This window comes from Pteropus vampyrus, unplaced genomic scaffold, assembly GCF_000151845.1.
Source record: "Pteropus vampyrus isolate Shadow unplaced genomic scaffold, Pvam_2.0 Scaffold566, whole genome shotgun sequence".
Taxonomy (NCBI): domain Eukaryota; kingdom Metazoa; phylum Chordata; class Mammalia; order Chiroptera; family Pteropodidae; genus Pteropus; species Pteropus vampyrus.
Genome location: NW_011889347.1, coordinates 1,178,026 through 1,197,966, shown reverse-complemented (window position 1 = coordinate 1,197,966; position 19,941 = coordinate 1,178,026). Strand labels below are relative to the sequence as shown.

At 41.0% G+C, this 19,941-nt stretch overlaps 1 protein-coding gene across 1 annotated transcript in view; it reads left to right on the top strand.

Annotated features, from left to right (window-relative positions):
• The window catches only part of LOC105308327 (fibrous sheath-interacting protein 2-like), a 97,621-nt gene extending 85,086 nt beyond the window's left edge, over positions 1 to 12,535 (top strand). Inside the window, exons 16-17 of the mRNA XM_023525498.1 lie at positions 5,864 to 5,898; positions 10,681 to 12,535. Of these exons, the coding sequence (XP_023381266.1) occupies positions 5,864 to 5,898; positions 10,681 to 10,845 (200 nt within the window). The 3' untranslated portion in view covers positions 10,846 to 12,535. The remainder of the gene's footprint in view (positions 1 to 5,863; positions 5,899 to 10,680) is intronic.
• Positions 12,536 to 19,941: the final 7,406 nt, after the last annotated feature.

Here is a 19,941-nt window from a genome sequence, read left to right as displayed (position 1 = left end):
TGGAGGACCCGGCTCACGTGACTAGGGAAGACTGTGCTACAGGGCCCCACAGGACATCCACTAAGACTGAGAGACATAGCAGCCCTGCCTAATATACGGAAACAAACACAAGGAGGTAGCCAAAATAGGGAGACAGACATATATCAAATGAAAGAAAAGAACAAAGATCCAGAAAAAGAACTAAACTAAATAGAGAGAAATAATCTACTAGATGCAGAGTTCAAAACATTGGTTATAAGGATGCTCAATGAAGTCATAGTAACAGTAGATGAACTCAGTGATAACAAAGACATAGAAAACACTAAAATGGAGATAGAAAACATAAAAAAGAACCAGTCAAAAATGAAGAATACAATAACTGAAATGAAGAATACCTTAGGAGAAATAGTAGATTAGATGAAGCGGGGGATCAAATCAGTGATTTAGAAGATAAGGTAGCAGAAAACACTCAATCGGAACAGCAACAAGAAAAAAGAATCCAAAAAAATAAAGATAGTTTAAGGGGCCTCTGAGAAAACATCAAGTGAATCAACATTCACATCATAAGAGTACCTGAAGGAGAGAGAGCAAGGGATTGAAAACCTATCTAAAGAAATAATGACAGAAAATTTCTGTAACCTGGTGAAGGAAATAGACAAACAACCCCAGGAATCTCACAGAATTTCAAACAAGGTAAACTCAAAGAAGCTCACACCATCATCGTTAAAATGCCAATGGTAAGGACATGGGGCAGGTGGGCAGAAGACCGGCCAGTGCTCCACAGCTGTCTGTATGTAACTCCCAAAGTCTGCAAGCCCCCTTTGCACCAAGACCCTACCATGGTGCATGCAGGCACTCTTGGGACGCATCTCCCCGTGTCCAGCTTGGACATCTTCGGGGATCTGAGAAAGATGAACGAACATTAGAATGGTTATGTCAACTTCCATCCCCACAACAATGCACCCTTGCCAAGCACTGTGTATCTGCATTTAAAAAAAAAAAAAAAACACCTTGGGAGATGGGGGAAAATGGCGTAGGTGATAGATGCTTTGTTTATCCCTCTTGCAACTACATCAAAGTTGTGACAGAAACACAGAGCAAACAGCAAGCAAAGTCACCTGGGATCCAGATAGAAGCACTACAACTAAGAAGAGAAATAATTAATCAACCTGCAACGTTAAAAGGTAGGAGAAGGCGAAGATGTGAGACTGCCCTGTCCTGAGCAGCTAAGTGAGACAGAAGCTATGGCAGCGGCAGCTGGCAGCTGCAGATGCCTCTTAAAGGGGCCATGTCTGCAAGCGGACTTTTGCGATGATGGACCTGCTCGCTCTGAGCACCAGCCCCAGGTCAGCTGCACGGGGAGCACCAGGGACTTACAGGAGGACACTGAGATGTCAGGGTGAGGGCCGGAGGTGAGGCTCTCTCCTGGGCAAAAGTGCTGGTGGTATCTACTATTCCTCTGTTGAGCCCTCCCACCCTCCCAGTTTGCAGACTCAGAGCCTCTATAGCTGAGAGGTCATCAAACTGGATGACAGAGGTTGCTCCACCCAGAGGATTCCCTGAAACTCCGCCTCTCCCAGCTCACAGCCCCACCTAAGCTACATCCAGGTGTGTTCTCTGCAAGTCTCATGCTCCTTGTTAAGCAGCGCCAAGAGACACACTCGTGGCAGCTGGCTTCGGTTTCTGATGTGGTTTCTTGAGGAAACTATAAGCACAGCATCTGGGAATGCTTGCTGAATCTTAACAGGTGGCCCTGGAGGGACACAGGCTGAGGCTAAACTCGGCCAGCAGCTCAACCCCTCTCAGGACTGTGCTGCTGGACTCCTACTATACAAAGCCACACTATTAAGACTGGGAGACTTAGGAGCTTTGCTTAGTACATAGAAATAGACATAGAAAGTCAGCCAAAATGGGAAGACAAAGAAGCAGAAACTATGTGAGAGAACAGAACAGAGATCAAGGAATAATAGAGTCAAGCAATCTAAAAGATTCAGAGTTCAAAACACTGGTTATAAAGATTCAAAATGAACTGGGAAATGTAGAGAACTTCAACAAAGAGATAAAAAAAGAACCAACATTAAAATGGAAATGGAAATTATAAAAGGGAACCAATCTGAAATGAAGAACACATTATCTGAGATGAGAAGTATATTAAATGGAATAAATAGGAATAAACAAAGTAAATAAAGAAAAGGATCAAATGATCTATCTAGAGGATGGGAAAGCCAAGGACACACAAGCAGAATGACAAAAGATAAGAGGCCAAGACCATAAAAATAATTTAAGGAGTATATGGGGCACTATTAAGGGTCCAAATATCCATCTGATTGGTGTAACTGAAGAAAATCAAGATGTTGAACAGTTGTTTGAAGAAATAATGATGGAAAACTTCCCTAACCTGGTCAAGGAAATGGACATAAAACCCTAGAAAGCTCAGAGAATTCCAAAAATCAGGGATCCAAAAAGGCCCACACCAAGACACATAATTACAATGCCAAAGGTTAAATACAAAGAAAGAATATTAAAAGCAGCAAGAGAAAAACAGATAATTTCTTATAAAGGAACACTCATAAGAATGGCAGCTGATTTCTCAAAAGAAACTATGCAGGACAGAAGGGCTTGGCACAAAATATTCGACAGGATGAAGACCCAGGATCTACAACCAAGGATACTTTATTCAGCAAAGCTATTATTTCGAGTTGAAGGACAGATAAAAGCTTCCCAGACAAGAATAAGCTAAAGGAATTTATCGCCACCAAGCCAATATTACAGGAAATGTTGGAGGGACTTCTTTTAGAAGAAAAAATACAAAAGACTCACTTCAGATTAAAAGACACACACAGACTAAAAGGAAGGGGATGGAAAAAGGTATTGCTTTGATGGACCTAGAAGGTATTTAAGTCAGACAGAGAAAGATAAACGCTATGTGGTTTCACTTATATGCGAAATCTAAGGAATAAAAAGAACAAACTAATCAAAAACAGATTCACAAATATAATGGACAATTTGATGATGGACAGAGGGGAGGGTCCTTTGGGGGGCTGGGAGAATGGAGTGAAGGGTTAAAGAAGTACAAATTAGTAGCTGATGGAGGGTCATGGAGATGGGGAGCACGGCATAGGGAAAGCAATTAGCATTAATACGTTGGCTAGGTGGAGGGTCAAGGGAGGGAGGGAGCAATTGGGAGGATCGTTTTATGAACTATATAGATGTCTAATCAATGTACTGTATACTTGAAACTAAAATAAATAATTTAAAAAAAAAAGACTGTCAGCTGATTTCTCAACAGAAACTTTGCAGGATAGAAGGGATTGGCAGGAAATACTCAAAGTCATGCAATGTAAGGACCTACAACCAAGATGACTCTATCCAGCAAAGTTTTCATTTAAAATCAAAGGACAGATAAAGAGTTTCCCAGAAAAGAAAAAGCCAAAGGAGTTCATAACCACAAAGTCAGTATTACAGGAAATATTGGAGGGACTTTTTGAAAGATGAAGAGGAAGGAGAAGGAGGAGACGGAGAAGGAAGAAGAAAAGGAAGAAGAAAAGATAAAAAATATAAATAATAAAATGTCAATAACTACATATCTACCAACAACTATTTTAAATGTAAATGGATTAAATGCTCCAGTGAAAACGAGATAATGGAATGGATAAGAAGACAAGACCTTTACATATACTGCCTACAAGAGACTCACTTCAGATCGAAACACACACAGACTGAAAATAAAAGAATGAAAAGATATTTTATGAAAATGCAAATGGAAAAAAAGCTGGGGTAGCAATACTTATACAAGATAAAATAGACTTTAAAATAAAGGCTCTAACAAGAAACAAAGAAGGACCCAGTAATCCCACTTCTGGGTATTTATTTGAAGAAACCCAAAACAGTACTTTAAAGGGACATGTGAATCCATATGTTCATCACAGCATTATTTAAAATAGCCAAGATAAGAGCAATCTAGTGTCCATCAATGGATGAATGGATAAAGAAATATTCCATATATACAATGGAATATTACTCAGCCATAAAAAGAATGAAATCATGCCATCTGCAACAACATGGGTGGACCTAGAGGGTGCTGTGCTGAGTGGAGTAAGTCAGACAGAGAAAGACAAATGCCATATGATTTCACTTACATATGGAATCTAAGGAACAAAATAAATAATCAAACAAAACAGAAACATGCAAAGAACATTTTGAGGGTTGCCAGATGAGAGGGTGGTTGGTGGATGAGTGAAAAAGGTGAAGGGATTAAGAAGTACAAATTGGTAGTTATAAAATAGCTATGGGATATAACGTATAGCATACGCAATATAGTCAATAATATTGTTATAACTATGTATGGCATCAGATGGGTACTAGATTTATCCAGGTGATCACTTCGTAAATTATATAAATATCTAATCACCATGTTGTACACCTGAAACTAACATAATACAATGTTAAAAATTAAAAAAAAAGAAATTGAAAAAAATTAAAGATGATTCCTACAATTTCGTTTTGAGCAACCAAGTGGCTTGTGGTGCCATTTGGTGAGACAGGGAGAGAAACAAAAGTGGGGAAGGGAGAGGGAATTAGAATTCTGTTTGGGCTGTGTGAGATTGAGAAACCATCAGGCATTCAAGTAGAGAGATCACATAAGCATTTGGATAGGTAAGTCTAGAATTCAGTGTGGTGATCAGGCGATACAAATTCTTAGTTTCACAGAATAGACAACAAAATCTCAACTTGATTCTGATTATCTAGAACTTTCAACACCTGGAACTTTTCTATGCCCTCTTCATCAAAACAGTTTCCTAGGTATATCCAGAAGGGTTGCTATGCATTTAGCCTAGACACTTAAAAACTGATATTTGGAATGATGGCTCTGATAAACAAATAATGTCCCCAATCATAAAAAAAATCAGTTCAAATAGGTGCAATATACAAGACTTCCTAAGTTAAGAATGTACATTCAGACACTTTAGAACAAATTAACAACCAACAATAAAATTTAGGGAATAATCTGGTTAACCAGTTTCATCAGATAATTTAACTAATGGTTGCCCTCATATTCCAGGTAACTGAGGTTTTACCATAGTTTTTCTAGAACCCTTGGCATAAAGGGTAATCCAGAGAGAGTCTGCTCATCTTGGTCCTTTATGATTACACACATATAAAATGCATATCAAATATATACACATTACTTAATTTGGTCCTCTCTTGAGAAAGTAGTCACAACCCTATGGTACATATGAGGAAACAGAGTCAGAGAAGTTAGAAGCAACCTGCCAGTGTTCACTGAGCTTTCAGTAGTGAAGCTGAGACTCAAACACTGTTTTTCTGACTCCAAACAAGTCCAGTGCTCTTTTTGCTTCTAGTTGTCCCACTAGCTGTGGGTCATCATTGATGTCTCCTGGAACTCAGGATATTGCTTCAGTGTCCTCCTGATTTTCACAGGAAGTAACTATTTTCTAAGACCCACACCTTCCTTTCTAGCATTCCTTTAGCTGGCAGCTTCATTCATTTTTTTTTTAACTCTCTACAACCAGAGAGCCGTAGGGGTCCTCAGAAATCACCCACAGCCTAATTTCTCATTTTACAGATGAGCAGAGAGGCCCACAGAGTTTGAGGGTTTGTGCAAGGATGCGTAGCTAGTTGCAGAGCCTGCCTCTCCTGAAGTTCAGGCCGGTGCTCCTTCCACCACGTCAGGCTCCATCTTTCCCAGTTTCTGAGTAAAGAGCCAAGACCTATGCCCAGAATTCTAGGGGTCTCACCTCTTTCAGCTTTTTCTGTGTGCCTAATTTCTATAATTCTTTGATAAAATTATTGAGATTATTTTTGTGCCAAAATGTGTATGTGTTTCAGAAATAACTCTTCCAATATTGTGTTTTGATCACAGATAGTTTTGAACTGGAGAGTGCAAGCAATGTTGAGGTAAATATTTTTCACTGGCCCCTCCCAGTGAGATAGTGGAGACCTGATAGAAATAAGGGATTGCCTTAAAATAAGGGACTGCCTGTGTAGTGTGCTTCGAGCTCCAGGAGAAGATTAATCTGTATATATGAATACATATGCTCTCCAGTGTCAGAGAGAAAAAGAAGCCAGCATGTTCCCTTTAGTGCCAAAGTCCTTACCATAGTCTACTGGGCCCTACATAAGCTGCCCCACCCTTTCTTCCCCACCACGTTACTCTGTCATTTTGTTACCCTGTGTCCACTCAGTCTGTCACGCCAGACACACTGACCTTCTTACTGCTCACTTAACATGCCAAGCACACTCCCACCTCAGATGCACTTTGTACTTGGTTTTCCTCTTCCAAGAACACTCTATGTGTCTTGTTCTCCTATTTCCTCCCAGTTTTTGCTCAAAAGTCACCTTCTCAGTGAGGCCTTCCCTGACAAACCCATGTAAAATAAACACACACACATAGTATCCCCTTTATCCTGTTTTTACTTCAGAGCACTTAAGTCACCATTCATTCATTCATTCAACAATTATTTATTGAGTGCCTACTATGTGCCAGACCCCGAAGATTCAGCAGTAAACAAAGCAGATAAATATTCCTACCCTCATCTTCTTGTTTTACTATATATTCATTTGAACATAAGCCTCATGACAGCAAGAGCTTTGTCTGTTTTGTTCATAACTGTATGCCCAGCACCTAACACAGGACTGAAGCATGGTAGATGCCCAACAAATGCTGGTTGAAAGAACAGCCTTAGCTGTCAGGGCCAAATTTAGTCTCTACGTCAGGAGCTCCACAGCTCCTCTCCCTATGAATCTGACATACAGCTACATTTGAGAACTACTACACAGAGCAGAGGTTCTCAATCCTGGCTACATAGTGAAATCATCTGGAAAACTCTAAAAAATAACTGATGATGAGGTTCCACCCCCAGAGATTCTGGTTCAGTTGGTCTGGGTTGCAGCCTGGGCCTTGGGTGTGTTCTAAAAGCTGCCCAGGTGATTTTAATGTACAGCCAACATTGAGAACCACTGACAACATACTCATGTCAAGACATTTGGTAGAATTTGCCTCTCCTGCTTCCTTTAGATCAGGAATTCTCAACCTGGCTGCAAATTAGAGTCACCAGGGCAACTTAGAAAACAAACCAATACTTGCCCCCACCATAAGGGATCCCTGTTCAGTTGGGGTGGGTCCCAAGCGTGCCTACTTTTAATTTTCTCCAGATGATTCTATTGCACAGCCAGTGTCGAGAAACACTTCTTTAGATTGTCTCTGTCCCAGTTTAATCCCTATAAGTATCCTATTTTACAATATCTTGATCCATAAGCTGCCTCAAATACTCTAAGAATTAGAGTCATACTTTTATAATATACTATGTTCTCCACACCATTAATACAAAACATACTTCTCACATCTCACATGCATTTAGGACTTGCCCCTTCCCTTTTAACTTTTACCACCATAGAGTGGCTACCCTGCAGCCACTCCCCCAGCCTATTTTGTGCCCTTCTGGGATCCCGCTGCTTCTGCATTCCAGGAAGTGCTAAAAAGGTCCACAAAAGCCAGCGTCCAAGCTGTTATCCCTGCCCTGCCACTTTCATGCTCCTGCAACCCACACAGTAACTTGCTTGCTCCAGACCTTGCAATGGTTAAGAATTATTTAAAAGGAGATTGAGGTAGTAAAATAGATATACCTTTTCTCCCCTTCTCCCCTGAAGACCTCCCCTATCATATTCTTCTCTCGGAGAAGGAACTAAAACATTTTATTTATTCCAAGCTCCAGGAAAGATGGGCAGGCATGGCTGACATGTTTTTGTAACCTGGGAACCTGAGCCCTTGAAATTATCCTACAAGGCAGCCTACATTTGCCAAGTCTGGGGCCAATCCTGGGTATCATAATTGGCAAGAATTATGAGAAGTCATGCCTAGGATGCCACAATGGTTGTGACCTTTAGAGTTTCTAGGTATATCTAGTGTTCATTGTCCAAATGGCAGAGGCTTATGTTAGTATTTCTTTCACCTATGTCTTGGCAGTTTGTCACCCTCTATCAACGTGAAAGTGCTCTGGCTGGCCTATATTCTTCAAATAATGGCATTTCAGGTACAACATATTTATCATTTTATGATAAAGTGCTCAACTGTGTCATTTTGAATATAGAAGTTTTGGTTATTCACTCCTTGCAGTGAGTGGCTCCCACATTGCATTGTCTCCACCCACCACCATTATGGGGTTGAAATAATATTACTATGTATATAGACTGCAACCTCCAGGTTATTATGCAGTTCTCCCACTTGAATCTCACAGCAAAGGGGCATCAGGTACTGAAAGTAACACTTATTAGGTATCGGCTATGTACCAGGCATTCTGCTAAGTGCTTTTCTCACATCTACCCTGTAAAGCATCTTCATTGTACTGACAGAAACAGTGTCACTGAAGCAAAATAGCTTACCATACAATGAATCCCTCTGCAAGTCTTAGTCTTATTTTACAGTAGAGAAAATGGAGATAAATGACCTGCCTGAGGTTGCACAGCCAGCAAGTAGCAGAGCCAGGCCTCAAATCTCACAGATCTTGTGACTTTTATCCCACATTCTTTCTTCCTGCTAGCCAGGGGCTACATATAGTTGTCACTGCATCTCAAAATTGAGCAGTGACCAAAGGCAACCTGCAGAGTTCAGTGGCAAGTAAAACAGATCTCATCTAAGTTTCTGTGTCCAACCAAATAGTAAAATCATTTTCTTCTGCACCTTTACTTTGACAGGGACACCTCCTCCCAACTCCTGCATTCTGCACATTATGGGAACTCACTGTACAGTGGGTACCGTCCTGGACTACGCACTATTTATAAATCGAAATAATATTTTTGCTCCGATAGGGGGTTCTGGAGGAAGAAATGCACAAATGGCCAACCTTGTACTAAGATGCTCAAAACAGTACAAAAGGCCTGCAAAGGAGACTTTATTCAGAAATTACAATGATGCCTGTTTATGAAAACCCACAGGAAAAGGGGGACTTTAGGACCAACACATGTCCAATACAATTTATAGTATATTTTGTACAAATATGCACTGGGAGTCTAAATCAGCTCATGGTATGAAATGTTATTCTGTAGCACGTGGCATGTATTGTGACCCATTCGCTTTGGCCATAAACACCCCAGGCATATCTCTCTCTTAAGTGACCAGTGCCAAGTAGGTGAACCCCACTATACTGCCCACAAATTGATCAAGGTAGCATCAGAGTATCTTGAAAGAGAGTCAGTCTCAGCAAGCTGGCTTCATTTTGACACATCCAACTTCTACTTCCAATACACCATGAATGCCACACCTATTGCTTGATTTCTCTTTTCTGCAGTTTTGCTTTGAAAGAAGTAGGCATTGTCACCCCAAGGATTCACTGTGCCCCTAGGGATGAGTTTCCTATGTATTGTTATTCCAGCCAGTGCCAAACTTGAACAATATGCAGAATCTACTAGTGACTGCAAGTTGCAGGGCAGTGTCTCAAAGTGTCTTTCAGGGACTGCTCGCATCAGGATCACTCAGGATTCTTATTAATAATGCAGACTCCTGGCCCCTCCCAGACCTGCCCAGTTACTGTCTCTGGGAAATGATATCCAGGCATCTACATTGTTAACAAAATCCTAAAATTGCAAAAAAACAAAGTTTCATTTTTCCCCTCCAGTAAGATTTTTCAGAACATGGCCTTGCAGTACATTCTTCAATCCTGTAACTGAAAGTCTCTGTCTTGCTTTTTCTAACTATAAGGTCTCTCCATTCAAACCTTTGTCTTTGCCTCTGCAGACTTTGCTTTTTCCTTATTAATATCTAGGTTGTTTTTATTTCTTAAACTATCAGAAGGTTCCAATACTGCATTATTAATTTGAAAAGCTAAACTTTCTCCCCTTCATTTGGAGGTAAATTTGCTATCTGCTACCTTAGTTTCAATCACAGATTCTTGACATTTATATTGCTGGAGAAGATAAAAACTAGGTAAGTGCAGAATAGGAGAACTTTGTATTTTACTGGAAATAAAGTATGTGCTTTATCGCCCTGTCTTTTCATGACATCCTGTCATGATGCAGCAACAGAGTAGATAAATGCTCACTCTTGTCCTTATAGATACCATAATCATTCTGTTCACATCAACTATGATGTTTTAAGAGCCCTTTGCATGAAACAAGTGGTACAGAAAAATGGGTCTAAATGGAGACTTATTGGCCACACAAGTCCTTATAGCTCTCACATAACAAGAAAAATCACTTGGGAGTTCAACAGAAAGTTTACCCAAAGTGAGTCAGAAATGATGGCCTTTTTAATGCACTGCACCTTTTACCTGAACATTCTGAAATGGAATCCCACACTGTTAAGATTCAAAAGCTACCTTTTCATGTGGAATTAGCTCATCATCAGTCTTTTTTGGATAATGATCTGCTAGCATGAGGGAGACAGGTGCTGCTGAGCTGACTCAAGAAGCTTCAGGGTACAGGCAGTGCAAAGATGGCCTGCACATCAGAAAGCCTGGGCCCTAGTACCAACTTGGCCACTTCCTACCCATGTGACCTTAGACGAGGCATCTGACCTCACTGAATTTCTCCCGCTTCCTTCCCAGGGGTGTCAAAAGGAACAAAGAGAAGATCCTTTGTGAAAGCACTTTCAAAAATTGAAAGTTATTAAAGTGATTCTAAATCCTAAATTATCAATCCCCTAGCCTGACATCCTCAATTGGAAAGCCCAATAAATGACCATATTTCTCATTTGGTTTGTTCACAGACACTGATAAGCCCAGTACTTCCAAACAGGGATCTGAAATAATGAGGAAGGTATCATCGGTTCTGTCCAAAGTATTTTCAAGATCTAAAGACAATGTTCCCAAATCTTCCTCACCCTCACCCCCTCGCCAGGACAGAAGCTGAGGCTGTTACACCTGACATCAGTAAGCCAGCTGACCTTTCTCCAAAAATGAATGATTTTTGAAACATGACATTGTGTCCTACATGCTGACTCTATAAATACTGAAAATAAGAGCAAAAATATTACAAAAAGGCAGCTGACAAAAAGGAGGGTTTGATAAATGCTTTTGATAGGCATTTTGATATGAGAAGAGGGGCTGTGCCCCTTCTGTACATACATCTACCAGGCAGTGTGGGATTTAATCTCTGTTTTTAAGAACCCTGCAACCTTGCTGGGAAGATAAGACTAACTTAGAAGCAAAAGTGTGACACTAGTAAGACAGTGTGTCCTCAGGTATTTTGAGTGTTCCAGGGGTGTAAAGAAGGGAGTTATTGCTGTGAACTGAAATGGTCAGGATAAGTTTCCAGGAGGAACAGGAATTGAGGCAATCTTCACAGGACGGGTAGGATTAGGCAGGCCTAGGTAGAACCAGAGAGGCTTTCACCTCAGGTCACACAGCTGCATACAATGCTACCATGCTGAATGGTTTAGTTCAGTGCTGTCTGATAGCAATGATGGAAATCGTCTAAATATACTCAGTCCAGGACAGTATCCACTAGCTCCACGTGGCTATTTAATCACTAGTATAACTGAGGAACTGAATTTTTCATTTTGACTTATTTCAATTTAAATAGCAATGTGAGGCTAGTGGTTCCCTTATTGAACAATGCAAGTCAAGTTAGTACATGGCCTCATAGGCACTAACCAATTCAGATTAGGTTGACAGGTTTCCAGAAAATTCATTTCCAAAGTCTATCCCCAAACATCTACAGCAGTGCAGTGATCTGACTCTTCAGAAGGACTTCAAAGTCTCCAGGCATCCTCTTGGCCCCTTCAAGACACATGTGGCCAGGAGTTCATGCTTTCCAATCATACCTGTATTTCTGCACTTGAAAAAACTCAACTGGAGAAAAATTAGGCCACGTCTAGAACTCCAAAGTCAAGGAATCACAAAGACCAAATCAGAACACAACGATTGGCTAAAATTTGCTTCCATGGGACAGAAACACCACTCTGGTACTGAAACCATTCTGGCCTCCCTCTATCTAGTCAGTAAACAAGAAGATGATCACTAAACCAGTCATTCTCAAACCCCAGCTTTATCTAAGAAGTTAGGTTAGAGGAAGTTCCCGGCATTATCCAAAACTCCCCAGGGAAATATTTCTAGACAAATTTCCTTCATGCTGTACCTGTAGTCCAAAATTGTTATGTTAATCAAACTTTAGCAAACAGAATGGCAGGTGGTTCTGCCCAAATATCACCTATACCCAAATTTGGCTGCCTTCATCTGCTTACTCATTCCTGCCCTTATGTACTGAAGTTCATCACATGGAACGGCCTAAGTTTTAAACTTATTTTTTAAAGGTTAACAATAATGACAAACACCAATCTTACATTGCTTACTCATCCCTGCCCTTATATACTGAAGTTCATCACATGGAACAGCCTAAATTTTAAACTTATTTTTTAAAGGTTAACAATAATGACAAACACCAATCTTACATATGGCTTTAATTAATAATAAAAATCCAGTTCATATTCAAAAGAACAAAAGGTACAGCAAAAAGTAAGCCTCTTCTCCTCTCTTCTCCTCTCTTCTCCCACCTGCTACTTGGTTCTCTCCCTAAGCAATCCCTTTTACAATGGGTCAAGTATCCTTCCTGAGATACTTTATGGATAACAAGTATATTAACATATGACTTTAGAAAGAAGTCTAATTGAACATCCCCCCTCAAAAAAGCAGAGAGGCATTGAGAGCGGGAGGTGAGAATGGAAGGAGAGATAGGGAATGTGAGTGTGCTATTTGACAGCTACTATTATTTCCTGGTGCCATTTCTTTGGTCTGTTTCTGTGGTTGCATTTGTGCTTAAATTAGTCAATCCCCATTTTTAAAAAATGCTTTTTGTCTAACAAACAAAAAGACAAAAGGTGAGCACCAAAATGGGAGTAAAGGTACCTACCATAGCTGTTCAAAGCCTGTTGGTTAAAATACATTAAGAATGTATAAACTAGTATCTACAGTCCTTGGAGTTGGGATCATTTACATATAAAGAAACAGACAAAAGCACTAAAAGTAAAAATGCACAGCTTCACTCACAATGAAGGAAAATACAAATCAGAATAACCTGAAAGTATCACAATATATCTTCCAGGAAAAAAAAATACAATGATAAAATCCAGTATTGTCCAGAATGTAGAGAAAGAATGACATTTGAACTATTCAGTGCTGATGGTACAAATCTGATCTTTCTGAAAAGAAATCTAACAATAAGTAAGACAATCTATGGTTCTATCTGTACTTTTGGACCCGGTATCTCCACTTTGGGGAATGTGATTCAAGGAAACAATTTTAAAAGGACTCTGTATAAAAATGTTCATAGCAGTACAATAATTATGGTAAAAAAAAAATTTAAAACAATCCAAGTGGAGGACTGGTACAGCATACTAACAGGAGAGAATACTATACAGCCACTGAAAATAAAGGATAGTGACACTATAAACACATAAAAATGCACATATGAAATAAGCAAAATCAGTTCACAAAATAAGATATGCACTCTGATAATCAGACAGTATACTTTATGATTTAGCAACCACATGGTATACTAATAAAAATCCAAATAATTTAGATATTTAAATTAATAATCATGGAGTTTTAGCTGCTTGCTAATAAATGCCTTTCTCTTGAAGAAACATCATAATAATGATCACCAACATCACTTCTTAAGCCAATTCCAACCCTAACCTAAAGCGAATGAAATATTAAATGCCTCAGTTTCTTATAAGGCATGAGAAAAAAGATGCATTGTTCAGACTTTTTTCAATGGCTTCTTTAAAGAGGCCAAGTCATCTTCAGTCATCCCCAATGTACTCTTCTAAATTCTCAGCTGACAAAAGATATCCAAATTTTTGACTGATGTTCATTATAGAGTGTATGTCGGCCTTAAGTACACAATTACAACAGCTATACGTATCTGTGAGACAAGCATAAACTTTAGGGTAACTTCATTAATGTGCCATATGGTTTTGCCTCTTTACAGGACCTGGCATATAATTTCAGTATTTTTAATGATTCATCTAGGGAACAATTTATCTTTGAACAATATATTCTATTGGTCATATTTAATAGATTGTCAAATACTTATCACAAATGCAATTGTTATTTCCTACTGAAAAAATATGACTGCTCTTGTCATCTATTTTATGACACAGTTTCTAGTAACACTTGCAGAATCAGGAGCCACTTATTTAGTAAAGAAAGAATGCTAGGTTAAATCCTTCTAGTGCAAATAATCGTACCCAAAATTATGTCATCCATGTTTACATTTTCCGATAAAAGACACCATGAACATTTAACTTTAGTCTTAGGTCTTAACAACACACTGAGGAGCACTTTACACGAGAGGTCCCCAACCTTCGGGCCACAGACCGGTACCAGTCCATGGCCTGTTAGGAACTGGGCCACACAGCAGGAGATGAGGGGCAGGCAAGCAAGCGAAGCTTCAACTGTATTTGCAGCCACTCGCCAGTACTAGCGCCACCACCTCAGCTCTCCCTCAGATTATGAGGCATTAGATTCTCGTAGGAGCACCGGTGCCTGGTGCCAAAGAGGTTGGGGACGGCTGCCCTACAGGAATGGCTCAGTATCAGGAGACAGATAAGCCTCACTTTAAAGACCCTCACCAAGAACCTGCAGACATAGATGTTCTGGGTCCATGGTGGACTATCTCCTAACAGACACATTTGCTTTGTCAAGATGTTCTTAGAACTGTAACACATAGTCTAAGACTTTTCCTATCCACTTTTCCTTCTTTTCCTCTTCTCCACAGGTATTAAACCTGCATCTAGTCCAACAGCTCTCCCTAATTCATTAGACTCCCTCCTCATTTTCCCTTAGGCGTTTCCCCTAATAATATGCTCTGTCTAATCCCACCTTGGGATCTGCTTCTCAGAGAACCCAAGCTAACACAAATGGTGCCAGTAGTGGTCCAAGAAAACAGGCTGTGATGAGATGAGGTTCTGTGACTGCTTCAGTCCTTACCTGGTGGGCAAAATGGACACTGTCCTGAGAGACGTGTGGGGCACGCATAAAGATTTCTCTGGAGATGACCTGGGAAAACTGAAAGAATGGCCTTGCAGCAGTGATGATTCAGACTTTTGAAAAATATGGGAAGAATAAGGCCTACAGTGGCAGTGGAGATAGCTGGATACTTCCCTGCAGCAGGGTTATGAGAAATAGACAGTTAAGTACCTAAAGAATAAGTGTGAGAGCCAGAGGGCTTCCATGGAGCTTACAAAGAGGTCCCTATTTCCTTCAGTGGAAGAGTGGACATAACTGAACAAAGGACATAATACAGTTGCAGAACTCCAGGGAAATACTCAGTATTTAAAACATGGCAGGTCTGTTTTGCTGAAGTCAGGACCACATGACTTCATGTGGTCGGAAAATCCTGGGACCCTAAAACATGGGGTGGGAATATCTGGCCAGACTTCCCTGATGGTGTTGGTTCTACAGACATACCCACCCAGCCCTGTTTGCAGAGGGGGCCACTACTTCTTAGTAAGAGCTGGCACTTGTACTGTGCTGGTAGATGCTACAAAGGATGCTCCTCCCACAAAGCAACCTGTGCCCCATTTTGAGGAGCTGTGTCCAGCCCTTCTCCTTGTTACTAAGCTGATAACTAGGGTTAAATCCCTGCATATTGTACCTGGGGAAGTCCTGGACCTGATAAATAAGAAAAGCATTAGAGGCTTTGTTCATCCTTCTTGCGACCAAATCAAAGTTGTGACAGAAACAAGGAGCAAACATCAAAGAAAATCACCTGGGATCTGGACAAGCCCTACAACTAGGGAGAGAAAAAGAAATCACTCTGTAATGTGAAGAGTTAGGAGAGGGTGAAGACACAAAGCTGCCCAGTCCCGAGCAGCTGAGTGGGAGACAGACCATAGCAGCGGCAGTCGGCAGCTGCAGACTCTTAACAGAACCATGTCCATGACTGAACTTTCGTGATAACAGACTTGCTCGCTGAGCACCAGAACCAGGTCAGCTGCTCCTGGGGCACCAGGGACATACAGGGGGATACTGAGTTGTTGGAGCGAGAGCCAGAGGCGAGACTTTCTTTCTCCCGGGCAGAGGTGCTGGTGGTATCTATTATTCCTCTGTTGAGCCTTCTGCATTCTCAGCTTGTGGACACAGTGCTGCCATAGCTGAGAGGTCATCAAACTGGATAACAGAGGTCACTCTGCCCAGAGGATTCCCTGAAACTCCACCTCCCCCAACTTGCAGCCCTACCCAAGCCACCTCCAGTTGTGTCCTCGGTGACTCAGGTGCCCTTGCTGAGCAGCGCCTAGACTCACACTGGTGGCAGTTGGCAACTATAAGCACAGCATCTGGGGATTGCTTGCTGGATCTTAACAGGTGGCCCCAGAGGAACACAGACTGGGGTTAAACTTGGCCTGCAGCTGAAGCCCTCTCAAGATTGAGCCTCTCGATACTAGTTCACAAAAAGCCACACTAAGACCGGGAGACTTAGGAGCTTTGCTTAGTACACAGAAACAGACACAGAAAGGCAGCCAAAATGGGAAGACAAAGAAGCAGAAACTATATGAGAGAACAGAACAGAGATCCAGAAATAATGGAATCAAGCAATCTAACAAATGTAGAGTTCAAAACACTGGTTTTAAGGATGCTCAATGAACTTAGGGGAAGCGTAGATGAATTCAGTGAGAACTTTAGAGATAAAAAAACCTAAAAGTGGAAATTGAAATTATAAAAGGGAACCAGTCAGAAATGAAGAATACATTATCTGAGATGAAGAGTATATTAGAGCGAATCAATAGAGTTGAGGAAGAAGAGGATCGAACCACCAATATAGAGGATTAGGAAGTCAAGGACACTCAATCAGAATGGCAAGAAAAAAGAAGCCAAGACTATAATAATTTAAGGAACCTATGGGACACGATTAAGTGTAAAAATATCCATATCATAGGAATACCAGGAGGAAAACAAGATATTGAAGAGCTATTTGAAGAAATAATGATGGAAAAATTTCCTTAAACTGGTGAAGGAAATAGACCTAAAACCCCAGGAAGCTCAGAGAGTACAAAAACCAGGAACTCAAAGAGGCCCACACCAAGACACATCATAATTAAAATGCCAAAGGTTAAATACAAAGAGAGAATCTTCAAAGCAGCAAGAGAAAAGCAGTTAGTTACCTACAAGGGAGCACCCATAAGACTGGCAGCTGATTTCTCAAAAGAAACTGTGCAGGACAGAAGGACTTGGCACAAAATATTCGACATGATGAAAACCCAGGATCTACAACCAAAAATACTTTATCCAACAAAGTTATCGTTTAGCGTCGAAGGACAGATAAAGAGCTTTCCAGACAAAAATAAACTGAAGGAATTTATGAACGCCAAGCCAGTATTACAGGAAATGTTGTGGGACTTCTTTAAGGAAAAAAGAAACATGTATCAAAAACAGAAATAAAGAAGGGTAATAACTACATACCTATCAACAAGTACCTCAAAATGGAAAATAATTAAGTGCTCCAACCAAAATATAGGGTGGCTGAATGGATAAGAAAAGACTCCTACATATGCTGCCTATAAGAGACTCATTTCAGATTAAAAGATACACACAGACTAAAAGGAAGAGGATGGAAAAAGATATTGCCTTGATGGATCTAGAGGGTATTGTGCTGAATGAAATGAGTCGGTTAAAGAAAAACAAATATCACATGATTTCACGTACAGGTGGAATCTAAAGAACAAAATAAACAACAAAAACAGAAATAAACTCATACAGAGACTATTTTGAGAGCTACTAGATGGGAGCAGGTTTGGGAGAATGGCAACAAAAGCCAAAAAGATTAAGAGACACAAATGGATAGTTGCAGAATAGACGTGGAGATGTAGAGTGTAGCATGGGAAAGATAGTTATGGGGCTCTCTGATCACTATGCTATACAACTGAAACTGGTATATTATTGTGTGCCAACTGTATTTGAAAAATAACTCATTAAATTGTACAAAGTAAATACGAGCAACTAATTGTCTTTTATATTTCAATAAAGCTGGGCGGGGGGCGGGGGGAAGCATAGGCCAAAGAGCCACAATGTGTAGCTAGCAGGTACTGACAGGAGCTAAGGAAGCACTGGGTTTGGGTTTTAAGGGTGCTATATCAAAAAGGCCAGGAAAGTAAGAATTCAGATGTGGGAGCAATTTCTCAGGATAGTGGATTCAACAACCTGGCAAGGACTAGAGTAGGTAAGAAGTCTCTACTAAGGTGGCTCTTAGAGGCCTGGAGAAAGTGATGGCCACCACTGAGCAAAGTGAAATGCCTGAGCCGTCCTGGCTAACAGCAGAGGAATGAAAAAGCAGAGGGAAGTAGGAATGCTGGAGTAGAAAAAGTGAGGTTGAAAACCCCAACAGAGGGCAGTGCTCCAAAGGGGAGCCCAGAGGACATCCCATTCATTGAGGCCATCAGGAAGGCACTGGTGAATGGAGCCACCAGCATCATTAAGTTCAGAGGTGGCCTCCTCTGCAAGCCAAGGATGGCAGTAAGAGACCACCACAGAGCTTGGGTTCCATAGTAATAGACACCAGAAGCCAGGAAGCCACAAATACCAAAATGAACCACGAGGTCTGAAGGACAGTCAAGGGGGCTTTACCCATAGGGTGTTGTGGAGATGGAAAATGGGCCATAGTGTCCTTAGGAGCAATACAGCCAGCCAGCCAGCAAGGGTATTGCTCAAGCTCTACAAGCTGAAAAAGACAAGAATGGAGGTGCAGGGGGTTAGGGGAGGTTTCTCTAATAAAAAAAGTCCTAATTCCTTGCTCAGTTTCCAGACTTCAGTCTATTTTCATATCTGGAAAAGGTAGCTGGATCCCCAGGAAGGTCAAAGGTGAGTAGGTGATGATTCCCCCAGTAATTTTCCTAAAGGGGCCTGTAGCCACGCACTTGGCTATATGTACACTGGGGAAAGAACACCCAGATATTTGAGGAATACTGGACTCAAGATCAAAGTTGACATTGATACCCAGAGACTCAAAGCATCATCAGGGCCTCTGTTAAACTGGGGCCTTCAAGGTCCAAGTAATAACTGAAGTCCTCACTAAAACAGGACTCACAGTGGGCCTACAGACCTACCCAGTGGTCGTTTCCCAATCCTCAAGTGTGTAACTGGAATTGAGTTGGTGGCTGGGAGTAGCTCCAATGTGGGTCCTTGGCCTGTAGGGTGAGCTGTCACAACGAGGAAAGCCAAGTGGAAACCTCTGAAACTGCCCTCTCCCCTACCATCATCAACAATAAAATGGTTACCCTTCTGGATCAACTTGGCTTAGGCTATAGCACCCCATTAGTCAATCAAATACTAACTCAGGTGTTGTTGTAAAGGTATACTGTAGATGTGGTTAACAATCAATTGATTTTAAGTAAACGCGATTATCTTCAACAATTTGGATGGGCCTCATTCAATCAGTTGAAGGCCTTAAGATCACAACTGAGATTTCCCTGAAGAAATTCTGTAGTGGACTGCAGTGTCAGCTCCTGCCCAAGAGTTTCCAGCCTATCAGCCCACCCTATAAATTTCAGATTTTCCTAACCAGCCCCCACAGCTGCATAAGACATATATATTCTTTGCCATACATATCAAGGAAGATGGAGAATATCAGTGCCACTTCTAAAAACCTAACAGAAGCAGAATAGCAGTCCCTATCAAATATTTGTGGGTTCCTATATGACCAGCTTAATAAGGGATCAGGTTGAGCTTGGTTTACAGATGAGTCAGCTCAGTATGTGGATGCAAAATGAAGATGGATGGTATCTGCACTACAGCCACATTCAGAAGTAGAGAAGGAAATTTTTTCCAATGGATAGAATCACAAGCAGTGCACTTGACTTGATGTAGAAGAAGTGGCCTGAAATGAGACTACTTAACATATAGATTCCTGGGCAGTAGCCAATGGCCTGGCCATCTAGTTAGCCTGGAAAGAAAAGGGCTGGAGGATCACAGACAAGAAGGTCTGGTGTAAAGGCTGTGGACTGACATGTGG